Source organism: Drosophila subobscura, chromosome A (genome assembly GCF_008121235.1).
Source record: "Drosophila subobscura isolate 14011-0131.10 chromosome A, UCBerk_Dsub_1.0, whole genome shotgun sequence".
Lineage (NCBI taxonomy): Eukaryota > Metazoa > Arthropoda > Insecta > Diptera > Drosophilidae > Drosophila > Drosophila subobscura.
The window spans coordinates 7,763,444-7,782,776 of record NC_048530.1 but is presented as its reverse complement, the minus strand read 5'-3'; the positions used below and the strand labels follow the sequence as shown (position 1 = coordinate 7,782,776).

The 19,333-nt window shown below is 44.3% G+C and overlaps 2 protein-coding genes across 2 annotated transcripts; one reads left to right on the top strand and one right to left on the bottom strand.

Annotated features, from left to right (window-relative positions):
• Positions 1–630: 630 nt before the first annotated feature.
• Positions 631–6,668, top strand: LOC117903787. The gene is made up of 12 exons (XM_034816214.1): positions 631–1,319; positions 1,451–1,534; positions 1,627–1,704; positions 1,766–1,846; positions 1,931–2,014; positions 2,099–2,179; positions 2,261–2,338; positions 2,403–3,376; positions 3,463–3,565; positions 3,624–3,817; positions 3,874–4,052; positions 4,115–6,668. Exons 1-12 carry the CDS (start codon positions 1,271–1,273, stop codon positions 4,254–4,256), a joined length of 2,127 nt encoding a protein of 708 aa, XP_034672105.1. The 5' UTR covers positions 631–1,270; the 3' UTR covers positions 4,257–6,668.
• Positions 6,669–7,020: 352 nt separating this feature from the next.
• Positions 7,021–9,833, bottom strand: LOC117903790 (dynein regulatory complex subunit 4-like). The gene is made up of 4 exons (XM_034816218.1): positions 9,797–9,833; positions 8,605–8,769; positions 8,237–8,540; positions 7,021–8,148 (listed from the first exon to the last, which is right to left on the bottom strand). The coding sequence occupies exons 1-4, from the start codon at positions 9,801–9,803 to the stop codon at positions 7,224–7,226; spliced, it is 1,401 nt and encodes a 466-aa protein (XP_034672109.1). The 5' UTR covers positions 9,804–9,833; the 3' UTR covers positions 7,021–7,223.
• Between the last annotated feature and the right edge of the window lie 9,500 nt (positions 9,834–19,333).

The following is a 19,333-nucleotide window of genomic DNA, read 5'->3' as shown; positions in this document are numbered from 1 at the left end:
CTAAGGGCGAATATTGAAAATTGTTTTTGAATTTGTTGCTCCTTGTATGGAGGACTCCACACACAAGAACAATACTCCAATATCGGGCGAATATATCGGAGTTTAGCCCCTAATATGTTGCAAATATAGAAGAACTGCACCCCTAACCACTCCAAGCTCATTCTAATATTTACTTATGTATGTTCCCACTCCCTCTCTCTTTCAGAAAAATAATAGAATTTCTTATCTCTTTAGTTGCGCGCGCTATTTTTCAAAAATGTTTATGATATCAGTTAACATACATGTGTCTCTACATGTTACATACATTTACATACTGAAGCAAAGCTCCCTTGCCTCCATAAGGGGTGATTTTAATAAAAAAGTCAAATACAAATTTGTAAAATATAAGGTCAAAAGGTAGACAATCTAATAAAAAGGAGTATTTATTATAGGCCAAATTGATTGTTCAATCGTATTAAATTATTTTTTCAGTGTTAAAAGTCTTTGCTGGCTGGTAATATCAAATAGAACATTCGAATTGAAGAATATGTTTTCTGATTACGGTATATTTACGGTATATTTACAGTATATTTTGAAAATGATACCGTATATTTTGGTATATCTTTTAGTAATAAATCGGTCACACTGTTCGCAACTCACGCTTCGCGAGTCCAATTTTTTAAATTTATAAATGAACAATTGTATGCGTATGCGTGCGTAAATAAAATAAATAAAAGTTGCCGCTGGGCTGCGAATAAGCTTGATTTCAGCGACTAAATTGAAGTGCATTTCGGAACTGTGTCGCGTCGCGTCGTGCCTTTTGTTGTTGTTCTTTGGGTTGGGTTGATAAGTAGAAATACTTATTTTTAAACAAATTCGTGAAGGGTACGCGACGATCACATAAATAAAGTATGTACATAATGTGTACATAATTGCAGCATTTGTGGTGTAGCGGAAAGTTTCGTGCCAAAAGCAATGATCAAAACGAGTTTCAGTTTGAGTGCGAATCTGTGTAATTCCCAAAATTATTTTCATTTTCCTGTGTCATTCCATTCGGTAGTAGATTTATTTCGACTGTCGCATCAAATTCGTAAATTCGCTTATTCGCATTTTTCAATAAACGCGCAAGTGTATTTTCCGTGGCTTGAGTGGTTGCTAGTTGTATGCACAGTGAAGTGCGTCGTTTCGTGGTTTAGTTCTTGTGTTCGCACTAGCCGGGCACTCATTTTCACAGGATCCCATCCCGACCCCGCTGAAGCAAATACAACGCGTTTCTTCGTACGCGCTAGCAATGGAGGAGGCTAAGGGTTTGGAGAAACCACGCCAGCCCGTGGTCGATTGTAAGTATATTTGCATTAATGCTGCGCGACTTCAAACTAAATCAAATTCCCGCAAACACACAATCACACGCACACACACACCCACACGCAAACGAATGTGCCTCTGCCATGCAACGTTCGCTGGAGAGTAGCATTGGATCTGGTTTCCATGGAAACCGTTCCGCCGATGGAGGCGCCTAAGGCCGATGATAAACTAGGCGAGTCCCTTTTGACATGTGAGTACCTTTTTATCCATGTTCACCAACACAATAAGCTAAACCTAACATATAATTGTAATTCGCATGTGCCCGCGTCGCTTGTCACACAGCAGCACCGAACGGATTGGTGGACACAACGCCCGTTGTGGAGCTGGAGCCTACAGCCCAAGGCGAGACCTCGGTGGCACGTGAGTACCTCTTTATTCCTTTCGCGACCTAAAATTTGACCAAATTCTTTCGATTGAGCAGCTTTAAATAATTTATTCGACATAACCTGCAACAAGGAGAGCAAGGACAACGAGATTCCTTGCGTATCCCCTCCCGTGGCATGTGAGTACTCATCTCGGACATGCCGCCACAATAAACTAAACATACAATTTTTATTAACATATTTATGTCTCGCTTGTGGGGCAGCTGCAACAAACGGCTTGTTGGACACAGATATAACCATGGAGGAGCCCAAGGGCGGGTCCATCGCACGCCAGATAACAGTGGCATGTGAGTAGATTTGCCAGTAAAGCCGTCACAATGAACTAAACATAAAAGTTCCATTCACATGTTACTGAATCATTTGCGGGGCAGCTGAACTGATCGGTTTGATGGCAACAGCATCCATTGTGGAGCCCAAGAAAATTTCTATGTCAGAGCAGATACCGGTGACATGTGAGTATATTTTCCAGTGTTGTCGTTAAAATAAATTAAATTATTTTGCATTGGCGTGTGCCTGATCTGTTCGTGGGGCAGCTGAGCCGAAAGACTTGATGGTCACTGATGAACAACCCATTAAGACGAAAACGGAAGTCCCAGAAGTCCTGTTAGCACGTGAGTACCCTCTCAAATATTCCGCCACAATGTACACTAAACCCCAGAAATTCCCATACACAAGTCGAGGAAGTCAAGGAGAAACCCGAAGTCTCAACCATCACAGCGATGGAATCTCTCAGGCGTTTCTGCTACATCAGGAACACCGAACTGGCTGTCTATGCGGGCCCTTTCAAGAAATTTTCGGAAGAAACTTTCAAAGATCTGCGCAAGCTATGTGACCAGGTGCAAGCACAGCAGCTGGCTGACTGCCTTGTCGAGGCGCTGATAAATAACGATGAGTGCTTGCCACGGCCCGATGAGGCGCTGTTAGTGCTGGCAGTTTTTCTCTCCACGTGCACCAATGAGACGGAAAGGAGCCTGATTCGTAATTACGTTCCACGACTGGTGCGCACCGACACGGAACTGTTCATATTCATGGAGCTCGCAAACAAAGTGCAAAAAATTCAAAAGTGCAAGACCCCATTCAGTCGCACCGTCCGCAAGGCGGTCATTGCGTGGTATAAGGAGAGATCTTTGGATGAGCTGCTGCATATGTGGACAAAGGGCGAGCAAATCTGTTCCTTGCACAATAATCTGCTGCGTCGTGTCCATTACAGGCAGGAGCATATGACAATCGAATACATGGCCACCCTACAGCTGTTGTCCACCCCCACCAAGAACCTGGTGACTTGGCCGGAATTCCTCAACCCCCTGATCGGAAGTAAACAAATAATTGAGGGCATTGTTAAGCTCCGTAGCATCACAAACGCCCCTAACGCAGTGGCTATAGTGAAAGAGCTCTCATTAACATATGATCAAGTGCCCGAGAGTTTCCGTTCTGATCCCGCGCTTGCCGAATACCTGATCCCAACGCTCAGCTATGAACATCTATTTAAAATCTCACCGCGGGTGTTGCTCTGCCTCAGGCGTGCGGCTAGGGACGCGTATGACAAATATGAGAAGCTCTTGTTCGACAAAACAAAGATGGAGGCGGCCAACATAGCCCCGCTGTGCATCTATCTGAAAACTTTGCGTTTGCAAACGAATGTTCGCCTGGTAAGCATCTCAACCATATTTGTGTTAATCTCAAAATTAAACTCACCTCCCTCTCTCTCTCTCTCTCTCTCTCCCACCCGAAAAAGCGTAATTTTTGTTGTGACCTCTATGAGGCGTCATTCGGACACAACAAGGCCTTGGGCAAGCGTTTGAATATTAGTGTGTGCTTAGACAAGTTCTATATCCGCAGTGAGTGCTCTAATCGAATACCTACGAAATGATACAACTAACAAAAACCCTTTTGTAGAATACCTGAAAGGTCGAAATCGTACTAGTAATTACTTGGATGCGCTGGTCGCAATAGCCTTCGGGTATTTTAAAACCGACTCAGACGGTAGCAAGGTGAGCTACTGGTGCGACCGCACTGGCCAGCTTCAGGATTTAAGGTGGACGAAAAATATGACTTTGATTGAGGCAACCGATCGCTGCCAGACCCTAGAAGTAAGGTCTATCCATTGCATGTTTTTGCCATGGGCTAAACAATAATTATTTTACAGGTGCAGAAAACCAAAATGGACTTTCCACGAATTTTCCTCAATGCGTCTGAGGACCCCGAGAACTACGACATTTTTCTCATAGTTGTGCCGAAAGCCTCACGGGGAAACCCGAATCACAGCTCAGCCAAAATAGCTTCTCTCCTAGCGGAGTATCGCCTAACTCGACAACCTAAGTCCAAGTAAGTTCGTCACTCACCCTCTAAGCGAGCGATTTACTTACTTGATTACTTATTTGTTGCAGGGTTATCATTATAAGCTTACTAGCGTCGAAGCAGTCAATGAGTTACTCGGTGAACATGAACGAAAATATTTTGGAGTTGTGCGGCATCAGCGAGCAGCTGCCCCAAATCATTAACGCCTTTTTAGCAGAAAAGTTCCATTAGGGGGAACTCGATTCGGGGAGAAGTGTGGCCAACAGAGAGCGAAAGGGAGAAAGAGCAAAGAACGAGTGCTCCATCCCTGTCGCTTTTATGACGCTAGGGGCAGGCCCCCCCAACCCACAATGATATTAGCCACAATGATAGTAATCACCCACATTCACGCATTTGCGAGCGTTACAACAGCGTTTTAAGTTAAACGTTAATAAAGCGTTAAAACACACATACACACAACGAACAGAAACACACAAAGGTTTTTATTTGTGTTGTAACGCTCGTATTGAGTACTCGGTTTTAATTGAAATTTGAATCCCCCGCCCCGCCCCACTATTTGAACTGTATCAGATTAAATGCTGCAAGTGCTTCAGGCGAATGATTTAATTTTTTGAAATCAAACTGAATCCACAGAACTGAACTCGAATCTAAATTCAATTTGGATTTAAGCAAAATCCCAAAGCATCTGAGCGGAAAGAAGTTAAAAAAGAACAAACATACCAAAACGTAAATGTAAAACCGAAACTGTAACAAAATATTAAAAACTAGAACAACTGCAACTGATACCGAAACAACAAATTGCCTTACATACAAAAAATGTTAGTTAAACTTTCATTTTTAGTTTAGACTTTCTAAATACGAATACGGGCAGCGAAACGTACTGAAACACAAATTATGGCATTTAGATAAAGTTAAAGAAATTCAAACTAATCATTATCATTAACTCATATGTAAACCTAAACCTTAGCCCTAGCATAAAATAGTCCAAGCCCAAGTAAGCAATACGAATATCAGCTAAATACATGTATATGCATATGTATACCCTCGTGTCGAGTCGAACGAATCATTAGCCTAATAGTCGTAACGCGTACAAGATAAGAAGAGACTCCCAATGTGCCATACACACATACAAAACACACACAAACCACATACTCACTGAAATCATTAGAATTGTTTATAAAAGAAAATAGCTGAGAACAATAAGGAGAGGAAAAACGCAACCAATTCGACAAAACAATTTGCTAAGCGAAATTATACTTAAATTACTTATACTGGTATATAGGACATAGACACTAATTTGGATGATAAGAAAATTTAAGCCAACAATGAAAAAAGCAAAACAAAAACAAATAGGAAATATTTCCACGGACATTTCTAACCAAAATGTTTCCACACGCATCTGTGAAGTAAACCGTTGTGATCGCCTTAATTTTTGCTTTACACGAAACGAAACGAAACAAAACTACAAAACATTCAGAACTAGAACAAAAACAAAAAAGAAACACAAAACTAATATAAAACCAGAGGATATATAAGTTATTCTGTATAGTTTTTGAACTCGTGAAAAATATGGAAGAAAAGAAAAGTACCTTTACAACAAAACAAAAGCAGCCACTGAAACTAAGATAAACAAAAGCAAACAAATTGAATTACACCAAAATGGCACACAAATCAAGCAAACCCAACACATTGTATTCAATAAACCCGCGCTGCCTGGCTTGTCTCCCCCAAGCACACACGAATTAGATAGATGAAAGTATAGAATATCCGAAGATCCGAAGACAAGCGCTCATAGATTTTACATCATTTTGAAATGGTGTTGAATATTTCGAATCAGTCTTAATAGACATAGTTTTTCGTTTCTTTTACTCTTTTACTAAGAATCTTACCTGTAAGGAAAATTTGTAAACTCTTACGAAGAGAATTTACACCGCCCAAAGAGAAATCCGTGCTATGATTTTTGTGTAATTTTTTCATTTTTTGCACTATTTTAAATGGGGATCACATTCTGAAACGTTGAATCAGATATCAGATACATGAGGTACATACATACATACATATATGTATATTAATTTTATGTGAAAATAAGTTTTTTGTTTAATAGTTCCTGCAGTACATGACGAATTTAAAATCTAATTTTCGGCGTAGCGTCTGAAACAGATGGTTAGCCAGAGCAAACCGCAACGCAAATTGGATTGCATTTTGATTTGTTTGTTGTATTATCTACTTTATAATTACATTTTTAGATTTTTGTATTATTACTTTAGCTCCGAGGCCAAATTTACTTTTACTTTTATTATTCTACATATAAATAAATACCCTTCGCTATCCCACAAATAATTTGTTAAGTGGATGGACTCTTAGCTCCACACAAAAACCATTGTCAGAGAAAAGGTTGAACCGTTGATAAGAAAAATAAAATAAATTCTGAATGCAAAGGCACACAATTTAGTTAGTGGAACATTTAATTATTTAAAACGAAGACGAAAGCGAAATTGTTGATTTTGATGAAATCAAATCAAAAACTGATACTGAAACTAAAACGAAACTGAAACTGAAACTGAACTCGAATTGAATCCGTAGTAACAGCAAGAAGACGAGCAAAACATCATGTGATATCTATTTCAAAAATAAATCAATTGAACAAAAACTAAGCAAAAAACAAAACTAAAGAAAGAAAAGAAAATCCTATCCATAACAGAGCAAGATATATAGTTAAAATTAGACCAAAGCAGAGAGCAAACAAATGTTTAGAACGAATGTGTCTCCATCAGAAGAACAGTTTATCATTTCCATTAAAGAGTTACTTAAGAACCCGCATCCCGAGCCCGAATCCGAATGTTATTTTAAGCATGTTCCATTGAGTATTTGGTTAGCACACAACCACAAGCAGGAAGGGGTAACTGATAATCCCCGAACGATAGCAATACTTGACTCGATCCAATCTCTCGTTTTTTCCCTATATATCTCTATATGCATCTAGTGCGCCATTAATCGAAATAGTGTTAGGATTGTAAGCGAGTTCTGGATGTGTTCAACTCCTTCAATTCCAGAACGTTTTTTATAAGCATATACATACATATACATACATACTTCTTATACACTAATCTAGGCTAAAGTTAAATAAATTCTGAACTCTGAATGCAGCAAACTGGCAATTTAATTTGGACGTGTCTGTTTCTGTTGATGTTTTCCCTTCTATTTGTTCGCCGTAACAATGCCCGCTGGGCCGCATATGTAGAGCTGTTTATCGTCTCGATCCCGGAGTGGTGTGAAGCCCAGGTTTTCGGATGGCACACCGAACTGCTTGAGTTTGCACTCATACGTCTCCAGGAGATCGTCGTGGGCCTTGCGGGCCTTGGCCACCTCATAGCGCAGATCGATAATGATCTTGTTCTTCTCGTCCACAATGTTGCCTACCCGCTCGTCCAGGCTGGCCAGTTTGTCGACCATGTTGGGCGCGCAGGTGGCAATGGTCTCGTGCAGGATGATGCTGCGCTTCTCGTCTTCGCGTATCAGGGCCGCAATCTTGCGCTCTAGGAGGACATTCTTCAGGCCGGTCTTCTGCTGTAGCTCCACAATGACGTCGTTGAAGCGCTCCTTGAGGTTCTGCCGCTCGGCCACAAGCGAATCGTTGCGCAGAATCAGTGTCTCCGCCTCCCAGGTCAGGCCATTCACCTTCTTCTCCAGCTTCGCGTTGTGGCTCTTGAGGCGGCTCAGCTGCTGCTTGTCCCGATCGTAGAACTCCAGCTTGCGGCGATACTCGATCAGCTGGATGTTGGCCAGCTCTAGCGGCTCTCGGAGACGCTTGTTCTCCAGCGCGGTGTCCGCGGCGATGCGGTCGCTGCGTTCGGTCTGCTTGCGCAGCTGCTCCAGCTGCTCCTTCATGCTGCCGATGAGGGCCAGATTGTTGAGTGTGATGTCGTTGTAGTAGTTCTTCATCTCGTTGAAGGCGCCGTCGTGGTGGTCCTGTAGGTTCCTGATCTGCTGATTCTTGCGCTCCTCCACCTCGAACATCTGGGTGGCATAGAATAGATCCAGCTTGGACTTTTGCTGTTTCATCTTCTCCTCGTGCAGCATCTCGACGTCCTTGCGTTCCCGCTCAAAGGTCAGTTGCTGGTCCCTGCAATTCAAGAAGGAGGGGGAGAGGAGGAGAGAGAGAGAGCGAGTATTGAGTGTTGGATCATGGAGCTGGGCAGGAGAGCACCCACAGCAGTTTCTCGTTGAAGTCGGTCTCCAGTTGGCGGAACTGCATTTCGGCAACCTCCATGCGCTCGCGCAGGATGCGACGCAGCTGGCGCTTATCCTTGCGCAGCTCGGTCTGCTGCAGGACGTGGTGCTCTTGGGCCAGCTTCAGCTGTGTCATCGCCTCCGCCCGCACCTCGCCCATCTTGATGTGGTTCTCGAACTTCAAATGCTTCATCTGCTGCAGCACATGCTTCGTGTCGATGTCAGCCATATCCTGCGTGGCCTCGATATCCTTGTCCTTTTGCTGCAGCTCATAGCGCGTCTCATCTGGTCATGGATTATGGATCTTATAGTCATCTGACTGAATCTTTCTACCGAATATCGGACTCACCCATCTGCTGGCGTGTAGTTTCCCAGAAGGTACGAATCTTGTCCCTCTCCAGCTGAAAGTAATTTCGCTCCTCCCGCTCGCGATCCATTTCGGCCTTGAGGCGCACGGCGAATGCCTCCAGCTGGTCCCGTGTCATTGCCGAGGTGTCCACTCCATCGATGAGCACTGCAGTTTAGCCAAAGAAATGCAAGTTAGCTGCTGGAAGTTAGTTGAGCCGCAAATTTTGGGTTTCCCATCTTTATGACAATTTAATGTGAGCGGCACGCGCATCTCCACCCCCACCCACAACCCAGGACCCTGTGCCTGCCCGCATATGTGGCCTGGACCCGGTACCCGGTTACCCGTGCAGACTGTGTGTTGTAATTGTTTTCTGTAATTGGCATCGTTGGCCGGCTGGTGCCAGCACTAGGACACGCGTACCAGGAGCAGAAACAGGGCTAGCATTGGTAGCCAGGCACAGAAACAATTATGTGCGTTAGATGTCCAAGTGAGAGGCGGACGGCGGACGGCGGATGGTGCACGGCGAAGGCAGAGTGCACTGTGTGTGCTCTCACTCGTGGAAATTAAGTGGACAGTTTTTCCCCTTTTTCAATTTTTTTGTATTTTTGTTGCTGGTTGCACTGTGTGGCTGGGACTGGTCCTATGCTTGGGCAATTACACTGTGCATCGGACATGTCCAGCGACTGCTTCTACTCCTGCTCCTGCACTCGCGTCTCGCCTCTCCTCACGCAGATTATCGTTATTTACTAATTGTTTTGCTTGGCCTTTTTAAATTGCCCTGAATGACCAATGTCCACCATTCCACAACCCATCCGCCATGCCATTCCATGCCTCACCCGTACCCGTACCCGTACCCGTGCCCATCTTCATCCTGCAGCACCCTGTACAGCCATTAATGTTCCGAAAATGAATTGCCAGGCAGAACTCGTTGCCTCGACGGCCTGCCTGCCTGCCTGCCTGTTGGAGCTATCTTTCCCTCTTTATGGAAACTGTCTTTATGGGCGGGGTCTTAAAGAGATTTTGAGTGGAAATATTTGAAGAGCACGAAACCATTGGGTTGGGCAACCTGCTTGCGAAGATCTATTATGTTTCTGATTATTTGCGTTGCAAATGCCCACCCGGATGTCGATCAATAATACGTTGATAATGCGTTGATTTGTGACTTTAATGACGTAATTATACAGTTACTTACCCGGCATCTTCTTGCCCTTCTTCCCCTTTTTCCCCTTTGGCGGCTGTTGTAGAGAAAATCATTGAATTAGAAAACAAATTAATATTTAAGCAAGAAACGCAGCAAAAGTAATAACTAAGCGAAATAACCAACTACGAAGCTTCAGATTGTTGAACTGCTTGCTGCTGAACTGCTTGGGCAGCACAGCTGCACACTGCTTGTCAAAGCGCAGCTGAGAATCATATTGAGCCACAAGGAAGCTGAGCTAGAGTTTGACTTTGGGGCTTTCTTGGCCTTATATCTTCCACTCTACTCCCCATTTGGCTGTATGCAAATGCCGTTGGAGTTTCCTTTGAGGTGCGGGAGGTGGTGTTGGATGCTGCATGCTGGATGCTGGATGCTGAATGCTTGATTCCGGTGCCGTGCTGCACAATCGTCGTCTCGTGCTGCGCTGCCTGCCTGCTCTTCCGTGTGGCAACTATTTTTCGCACTTTAAATCCTTTAACAACATTTAATTCGATTCTCCCTCTCTCTCTGCATCTCTCGCTGCCACTGGCCCTGCTCTGACGCCGACGACACCACGCTACTCGGTCTCTGTCTCTGCCAAGGCAAAGGCGAAAACTGAACGCGTCTGTAGAGTGGAGCGGGCGTCGTCGCTTTAAATAATGTGATGGCGCGGCTTTCAAAACAATTTTGCAACAGCTGTTGGCTGTTGGCTTATTGCATATTTTATGGCTGCAAATTATTCAAAAATTTTCGAAGCCCGCCTGCGCTGCTACCGCGCGCGCGGCTGTCCACCGCTTTCGGTGTCCCTGCCATATCCTCCTGTTGGTCGCAAAGGCGTAAAGTATATGTATTTAAATACACAAATACATACACAGCGGGCTGTGTGTAAATATGTACGTTTACATATAAACAAATGATTGAAAATAGACAACAAACGAGTGCATGCTGGTGGGGCCAGGCTGGCGGTCGTCCTGCCTGCCCTGAGATTCAACTGAGACGCATCGGCGGCTGGGGCCGGCTCGTCGGACTGTGTGCTGTAATAAATATACACCCACAAATACAAACATTCATATACATATATACAGCATGCATTTTGTATGTGTCTGCGTCTGCAGCAACAGCCTGGCGTGGCATGAAAAATTGAATGCGCTGCAGCAGCAGCAGTCGCAGCAGCGAAACTGAAACTGAAAGGAGCCCCATCGGCGATGGCCTTATCACAGCCGCCATAATGGTGCATCAGAGCCACAAGCAGTGGAGTGGTGCACTGCTTGCTCGCGCGAGGGGGCAGTAAATGGAAGCACTTCAGATGAAAGCTGCTTGACCGATGCTTTCTTGCTGATTTAGTTGTGGCGATATTTTTGATGATCCCTTTGTTCAGAGAGAGAGAGAGAGAGAGCAGCAGCTTCATTGATTTGTTTACTTTCCGAATACTTATTGCATTTGTTGTTAATCCACTGCTTGCCTCGCTGCTGTTGTTGCTACAGTGTTTCCATTGAACTGCTTTCTTTAACAGCATTTAGCTGCCTGATGGAATGCAAAGATTTGAATACGTAAAACTCACCATTTTGCTGTTTCTTCTGCTTGTACTGCTTGAGCCGCGTCTTCCGCTGTGCCGGCTTGGCCTGTTCTGTTTTGTTTTGCTCTCCGCTGAAACTGTTTGCCAATACTATCCACAATAACGGTAACGTATCGATAAAACGGTTTCCCAGCCTTGGCAACCAGAAAGAACACTTTGAAAAAGTTCAGAGCAAGTTGCTTATAAATTATTTGTTGTTCGTCCTGCGAACGCAGTTGTTATATATAGATATTTGTTAATATTTTTACAGTTCTCGCTTGGCTGTCTGTGTTTTTATAGCATGATTTGAGAGTCCTGTGATTATGAACGCTCTCTAGATACATACATATGTCCCCACAAAGTTGCGAGTCACAAATTTGAATCAATGTTCGTAACTGAAGTTTAGACCAAGCAGTTTTGAAGGGTATCAAGTAGCAAAACCCTTTTTTGTTGTCCTTCGTACTTCACTTTGGCAAGCACTGAAAATATAAATTGAAATACAAAGCAAGGAATGGTGGTGACCCCGACAATACATTGGCCTACACCCAGCACGCTGTATGCGCCGCCCAACTCTGACTTCAGCCCCGACTGCGACTCCGGCCAGTCCCAATCCCAATCCCAGTCCAGTCCCAGTTCCGACCAGACTCTCTTATCGCTGCCGTCGTATTCCGGAGCCAGTTTGCCTCTGTCTCCGTCTCCGTCTCCGTCTCCATCTCTCTGTCCATGTTCATTTGTTTGTTTTGCTCATTTTGCGGACTTTAAATGCGCTCTGGCATTGCAGTCTGCCTGCCGTTGACTGGTTAATTTGATGATTTTGTGAAATAAGATATTATCAGGCAACGGAAAATCTCAGCTCCCCTCTCTCTCTCTCTCGCTCTCTCCTTCAAAGCTGCTTTGATAACTCGACTCTTCAACATTTTAGTCAAGCGATCCCTAGCGTGTGGACACCTTTTAGGCACCTATTTTGCGGTTAAGTTTCACTTCTAAAATTTCCCCCAGCCTAATTAATGTGTAAGGCCAAAGGCGGAGATTGAGGGCAGGGCCCGGGGAGGGGCCCTGTGTAAACAGAAGCCACAAAGTGCGCAGCACGAGGAGTGTGGAGTGGAGTGTGGGTCGGGTGTTGGCATATTGCTGATTTTCTGGGCTTCCCGGTTAAATGCTTTAATTGAAATTAATAACCGCAGTCAGCAGTTGGGCAGTGAGGCAAAAGTGGGGGCTGCTGAAGGCAGAAAGCCCCGTGGCTTCGGGCACGCAGACACCGAGCGGGAGAATTTTCAATTGTTTTCATTAAAAGTCAATTTTTGATAGCGAAGACGCTTCAGCGGCTGTCTAACTTCAACCCTTTCCTGTGTGTCCGTGTCCTTTTTCTGCGTCTTCCCTGTCTGTGTTTTCCCTTTGTTGGGCCGCCCTTGCATAATTTCTGTTTCATTTTGATTCTGGCCAACGGCTGCGGACGGTCATGCCCCATTGAGCGTCGTAACGGCTGTCAAGGGTCGCGGGAGCGGGGCCACCGCCACACTGATTGAAACTGAAAGTATTTAAAATATGATTAGAAAATTTACTTATCGCGACGTTCGAGGTGTGTCGTCCTTGGCTGCTTTAAAGAGGAAATTCCCATCACTTGCAGGATATATTTGTGTGCCTTCTCCTCTTTATTTCTCATCATAATGCTCTCTGCTCTGAGTTAGTTAAGGAAGGGTTGACAAGTGGCTTAGCGTCAGCACTGGCTGTTGACAGGCCAGGGGAGAGGGGGCTTCCAGTGACGTTTTTCCCCGAGTATCATTACGTAATTTGCGATAAATGTCATGCAGCATCATCCTTCTATTCACGTACATGCGAGAGGCCCTCTCTCTTTTTCCCTCTCCCAGTCTCCCAGTCTCCCAGTGTTTGTTGTTGTAGTAGTTTCGGAATGGCGTGGGTAGGGAGCGGGCAGGGCAGCTCAGTGCTCATTGCGGTGGCAAAAGTTATTTGCTGTGTTATTTTCACAACAACTTCCGCTTTGGCGCAGCAACGGATATCCGGCCTCTGAGTGAGAGATGCAAAAGTAGATGCAGGAGATGGAGATGCAGCTGCAGCGAGGGAGGGAGGCTGAGGGCTGCACAGAGCGTGAATTACGGAAAGTTGTTGTTGCTGGTGCAGCTGCAGCTTGGACTTGTTGTCTTGTCTGTTGTATGCCTGCCCCAAAAACAGGGACCAGCAGTAGTTCCAGCTCCAGCCCCACTCCCACTCCCACTCCCACTCCTTTGCCATATGCAGATTTTGCTTTTACAACTCTAGATCCAAACTTTGACTTGTGCAGAGTGTCCCCAAACCCAAACCCAAACCCAAACCAAAGCCCTCGTTTACCCTCTCCCCCACCACGCAATTTAAACTTTCTGATTAATTTTAATAAATATATTTTTGTCCTTTATTTGTAGAATTTGTTTCGTTTACCATATATATAATTTTTTATATATATAATTTCCGTTTCGTGGGCTGTATATATATATATATATTCGTGTTTCGTTATTACATGTCATTATATGTTATATATAAGTTATACATTATACGATTTATGCTGTTACATATACGCGCACACACATACATATGCATCGAGAGCTGCTTCGGGGCTCACTTTGGGGGCTTTGGGGATTATCGAGAACTTTGATTAAACTTCAGTTTTGTTTTGCTTTATAAACTGGGGGGATAAACTGCTGTGACGATTTACAAATCGTTGTTATGGTTTATCTTTGCTTTGATCGATAAATGCATCGATATATTGTATCGATAATCAAAAGATCTAACCATAAACGAAATCGCTTCGTTGGCCTATATACAATTTTGAGTTATTCCAATGAACTTTTCTCTTATATACAATTCTTACACTAAAGACAAACCAGGCAAGGGCAGCGAAACAGAAAGAGGAGAGCTTAACCAAAGGCTTTTTCGTACATTCTTACATGCAAATGGGATAGATACATATACATATACATGTATGTATTAAGGGTATTCCTATCTTCAACAAAAACTATATGTACAGAATGTCACACAGTAAAACAATACGCTGTCTGGGTAATGCTTAGAGTATACTTTCATTTTTCTCTATACGAATTTGCTATAACTTTATTTGTGTGACTTTTCCTTTCTTTTCTTTTTGGCTTTCTTTCGTAATTTCTGATATTTAGTTCAGCTTTAGTTCTGCTAATAATGGCACACAATATTATTGTTGATTCTTGTTTGATATAATTACCAGTACCATTTATATGGAGACACTGAGATTGATTAGAGATTTATTTTGGGTTGCGGGTTGCGGGTTGCGGGTTGGGACTATTCATTATACATACAACTAACAAGCCATCGCTTAGCATATGAACAACCTTCAATGGATTCAATTACTATATATAATGTATGAATATTACTCATGTGTTTATTTTGTTATTCACTTCCTCATCAGTTTTTTTTTACAAATGTTCTTTTGCCAGCAGTTGCTTTTTTCCGACTTTTAGACGATTATTATGCTTTATACAGGAACAGAAACAAACACTTTATATTATGTACTTATGTATTCATCTGTGTATATATGTACTTATGTATGTATGTATGTATTTTATGTACGGGTATGTATGTATATTGGGGGGTCATTGCTAGTATGTTTGCAGATAGTTTGCTAGATGTTTGGTTTGCTTTTGGTTGCTTGTTTGTGGCTAGATTTGATTTTATTGTTATTATATAATTGCTACACACACACACACTCGCACAGGCACAGACAGGAGAGAGAGAGAGCGATAGCTGCTCTTAATTAAAATTGCAACAAATGAACAATGAAACAGTGTCAAAGGCTGCCCCAGCATACCCCAATCCGAGACAACTGTTGCACAATGGCAGCCCAAGCTGGAAGCTTCAGCTTCAGCTTCAGCTCCAGCTCAAGCTCGAGATGAATCCAAATAAAATTTCAATTAAATCAATTCAAGCATGTGGCAAGGCATGTGGCAGCTATGTAGCCGTCCCCCAGTAGCCCCCCAGGGGTCGCACGACTGGGGTCGTGGAGTCGAGCGACTCGGTGCAGTGTCAAGTGTCCTTCGGCTGGGCTGGACTGCATTCTCAAGTGCCTGAAACACAGTGGACACACACAGGCAACAACCTGAAGCAGCTGTAATTGAATTTCGGGTTTTGCTGATTCGAATTCTGCTCAGAGTTCTGCTGCTGCTGCTGCATTGCTGCTGCATTGCTGCAGTTGCTTGTTATCTTGTATTTGTTTAATTTTATATTTTGCTGGCAGTCATCCACTGATGGAAAGATTACTGCTGCAAGCCAAGGCAGGGCCAGCAGCAGCTCGGAGCAGCTTTGAACTGCTTCGTACTGCTTGGAGGCGGCTGACGGTTCAGCAGCTGTTGCTTGTCAGCCATTGAGACATTACAAAGCGAAGCCATTTACATGGCTGCACACGCAGACACACGGCACACACAGAACACACACACGCAGACACACTCCACACTCATTTCATTATTAAATCAAAAAAGTTGAGTAAATTTCTGCCAGCGGCTGTACTCCCCTCTGCCACTCTTTCTCTCCATCCGTCCGTCTGTCCGTCTGTCTGTCTGTCCTTTTCTCTGTGTGTGTTTGTAACAATTCAACTTGATTGCCATTTGTTTTTAGCGAGCTGCTGCCCAACCCACCCCCGCCCGTGCACCCTCGAGCAGCACTACATGCGGCAAATGTTTTGCGGCCAACACACGCACACACTCACACACCCATGCGTACATGCAGCATCGCACAACAACATTCAACATCTCCCTCTCCCTTTCCCACTCCCACTCGACAGCAGCAAGCGGTGTATTCAATTAAACTTCCGTCAAACATGAAGCATCCTCTGCCAGGCAGCAGCCACCGACATACCGACACACCGACACAGCCCCAACCCACCGTTCCAGGACTGCCTTGAGGTTATAAAATAAACATGTTGCCACACACAAAATTTAAATAGATACAAGTTTGCCACACTGCATAACACCAAAAGCCGCAGTGGAGCCCAACAAGAAAAGAAGAAAATAAAGAAAGAAAAGCAAGAAAAAGAATAGCTCAAAATATGATGTGGGGCAGTGGGCGAAGATTGCGTGGGAGGAGCAGCACGAAGATGTGCGGAAGAACTCAGCTCAGCTCAGGTTTAAGCTAGCCAAGAGATGCCCTTCAACGAAGGTGAGAAGTGACAGGAAGAAGGAACTTTCAAGTTGAGGAAAAAGACAAACGCAGTCAATGCAAAAGAAGCGACCAAAAAATATGCAAAGAAGGGAAATATTTATATTAATAGATAGCAAATCTTTCCCGGAGAGGATTGAGAGCAGAAAAGAGACTGTAAATTGATCGACAAGAAATATTTTGGACATAGAAGGAGTTTGGCCAGCAAGCCAGGTGTGTAAAAGATCCACAACTTTAAAAACTATTAAATGAGGCAAGAAAATTGCTTCTTGTACAAAGCAGGGCACGAAAGCAGTGCAAGAATGCAGTTAAAGCAAAGCAGTGCAAGAAAGCGGTGCAAGAAAACAGCGCGAGGAAAGCCCTGGACTGGATTCAAGTAAAAACAGCAGAAAGACACAAAAATATGAGCTAATATTTGCACAAGAAAGAACAGTTTTAGAGCAAAGGATGGCGGCAGACACCAATATTAGGCATAAACGGAACACATCAAGCAGAAGTCATTCGTCTTAATGTACCCGCTAAATGATGTTTTTGTGGAGAGAGTATTGAAGGCAGGGGATCTCCATTAAGAACCTTTTTGGCCCCCATCTCCAGCTCCAGCTCCACCTCCATCTGCATTGCTCATATTCTCCTCTTTTGCCAGCGAAAACAAAAGCAACTTAAAGACAGCAGGCACACAGCACACAGCACACAACAAAACACACAACGGGAATGATAATAAAAGGATGGTTGGAGGGGGAAGGGGGAGAATGCGAAATTAAAATACAATTTGAAAGCATCAAATAGAGCAATTAAGCGGTTGTCTGCAACCCACACACACTTGCCACCAGAGAGAATGAAACTCCTTTTTGCCACTCGCTTGCCCGCAACATGGCTCTGGGCCTGTGGCCCACAAAAGTAGGCAACACGCACTGAATGGAATGGATACGCGTGGCATGCTGCTCGCGAAACTTGATTACAAGTGTCGCGGAAAGCCCCAAAAAACAACTCGAAAGCGGCTCCATAACCATCATAAGTACTAACAGCACAGACACGAGCACACACTCACACACACACACACACATTTGTAGCTGCCCCTTTATGGGGCAAACATATGCCATGGGCTTGTGTGCATATGTTTGCGGCAGATTCGTGGTACACGTATGTAGGATGTGGCAAGTGATATTCGCGGAGCACACACAACAATGGAACTCCACAACGCGTGGAGTGTACAAAAGAGCCGCGAGTTAACAGCCAGCCAAGTGGCAGCAACAGAAGAGCATCAAATTGCAGCAGCCCTGGAGGTGGCCAGAGTGCCCTGCAGCAGCAGCTAAAGTACAGCGAAAGCCCCTTGGGGGAAAGAGCATCCATTGGCAGTGTATTCTTTATCTCTAAGGCACAACTGAGTGGTCCACGAAGTGGTGCAGAGAATGCCTTTTGCTGTCAGTGTTGAGGGTTGAACAGCAGCTGCTGAAGTGCAAATCGGATCATCATTTGATCCTACATCTTAGAGCAGCTTTAGGGAGCGTTTAGCCCACGATTCTGCAGAGTGGCAGCAACAACAACAGCAGCAACTCTACCATCATCGATGACAGATACTAGCAGCAGTTGGAGTAGCAGCTAAAGAAAGAGCAGCAGCAGCAGCAGCAACAATGAGTACAACCACACCATAAGCTACACTCAACAAGATGCGGGGAGTACACCAACGAGAACAACAATCAAGAATGTTGCTGGCGCTTCACTAGTTCCTCGATGCTCCGATGTTCTTGTTGGCTTTCTTCGGCGTCTGTGTAATTTGAAACACTTGTGTCAACGTGCCCCAGCCCCACACCAGCACACTCCCTGCCACTGCTTGCCACTGACATGTTTCTTTGGGTTGCTGCTGCTGCTGCTGCTGCTGCTGCTGCTGCTGCTGCGGTTGTCAGCGTCTTATTATCATCATCAGTGGCAGCTTTTGGCGGTTTTGTATATTTGCTGGGGCAGGAGAAGAGGGTGTACATGGAGCAGTGCTTTTTTCTTTGGCTGCAACTTCTTTGGAGACGGAGTAAGAGTGGAGGGTGAAGCCAACAGGGATGGGGTGCTGCTGCTGCTGCTGCTGCTTACAATGAAATTCACTTTGCCAAAAAGTTTTCATTTCATTAAAAAGTGGCCCAAGCATACAAACAGACATGTGTGCATGTGTATGTGTGTGTGTGCATGTGTGTGCGTGTGTGTAAGTGTGTATGTGTGTGGTTAACTGACATGCAAGTAATTCATCAAAAGCAAAATGCAACCAACAAAACTGACAGCAGATGCGAGTGTATCTGTGTCCACAACTTGTGCTCTCCCCCCCCTGTGCCCTTGGCTCTGCACAGCTGCAACACACACATACGATACACACACACACATAAGACACACACACACAGCTGGAAAGACAAGACTAAGAACTGGCTAAAGATGTTGCCAGAGCAAGCACCAGGCCAACAGTCCAAAAAAAACAAAGAAAAATAAGAAGAATAAAAGCAAAAGTTTGACGAACACCAAGACATAGTTGCTCCAAGGGAGGGAGGGCGGTGAAAGACTGCGGCAGGGTAGAGGTTAAGCTGTGGCATGGAGTGCGAGGCACTGGCTTAAGGGGCTTAAGGGGTTAAACAGTGTGTGCAAAATAATTTGCATAAACATGCGAAATTTAATTATTTCACAGCAAGTTGCAAGCAGGAGCAGAGGCAGCAGGCAGCAGGCAGCAGCAGGGAGACACAAATGAAGTAGAGACCAGAACCACAATTATTAAGTCCTCTAAAAGTGGATTAAATCAAATAAAACATGGAATATTTATGTTCTCATATGTGGACAGGCTTAAAGGG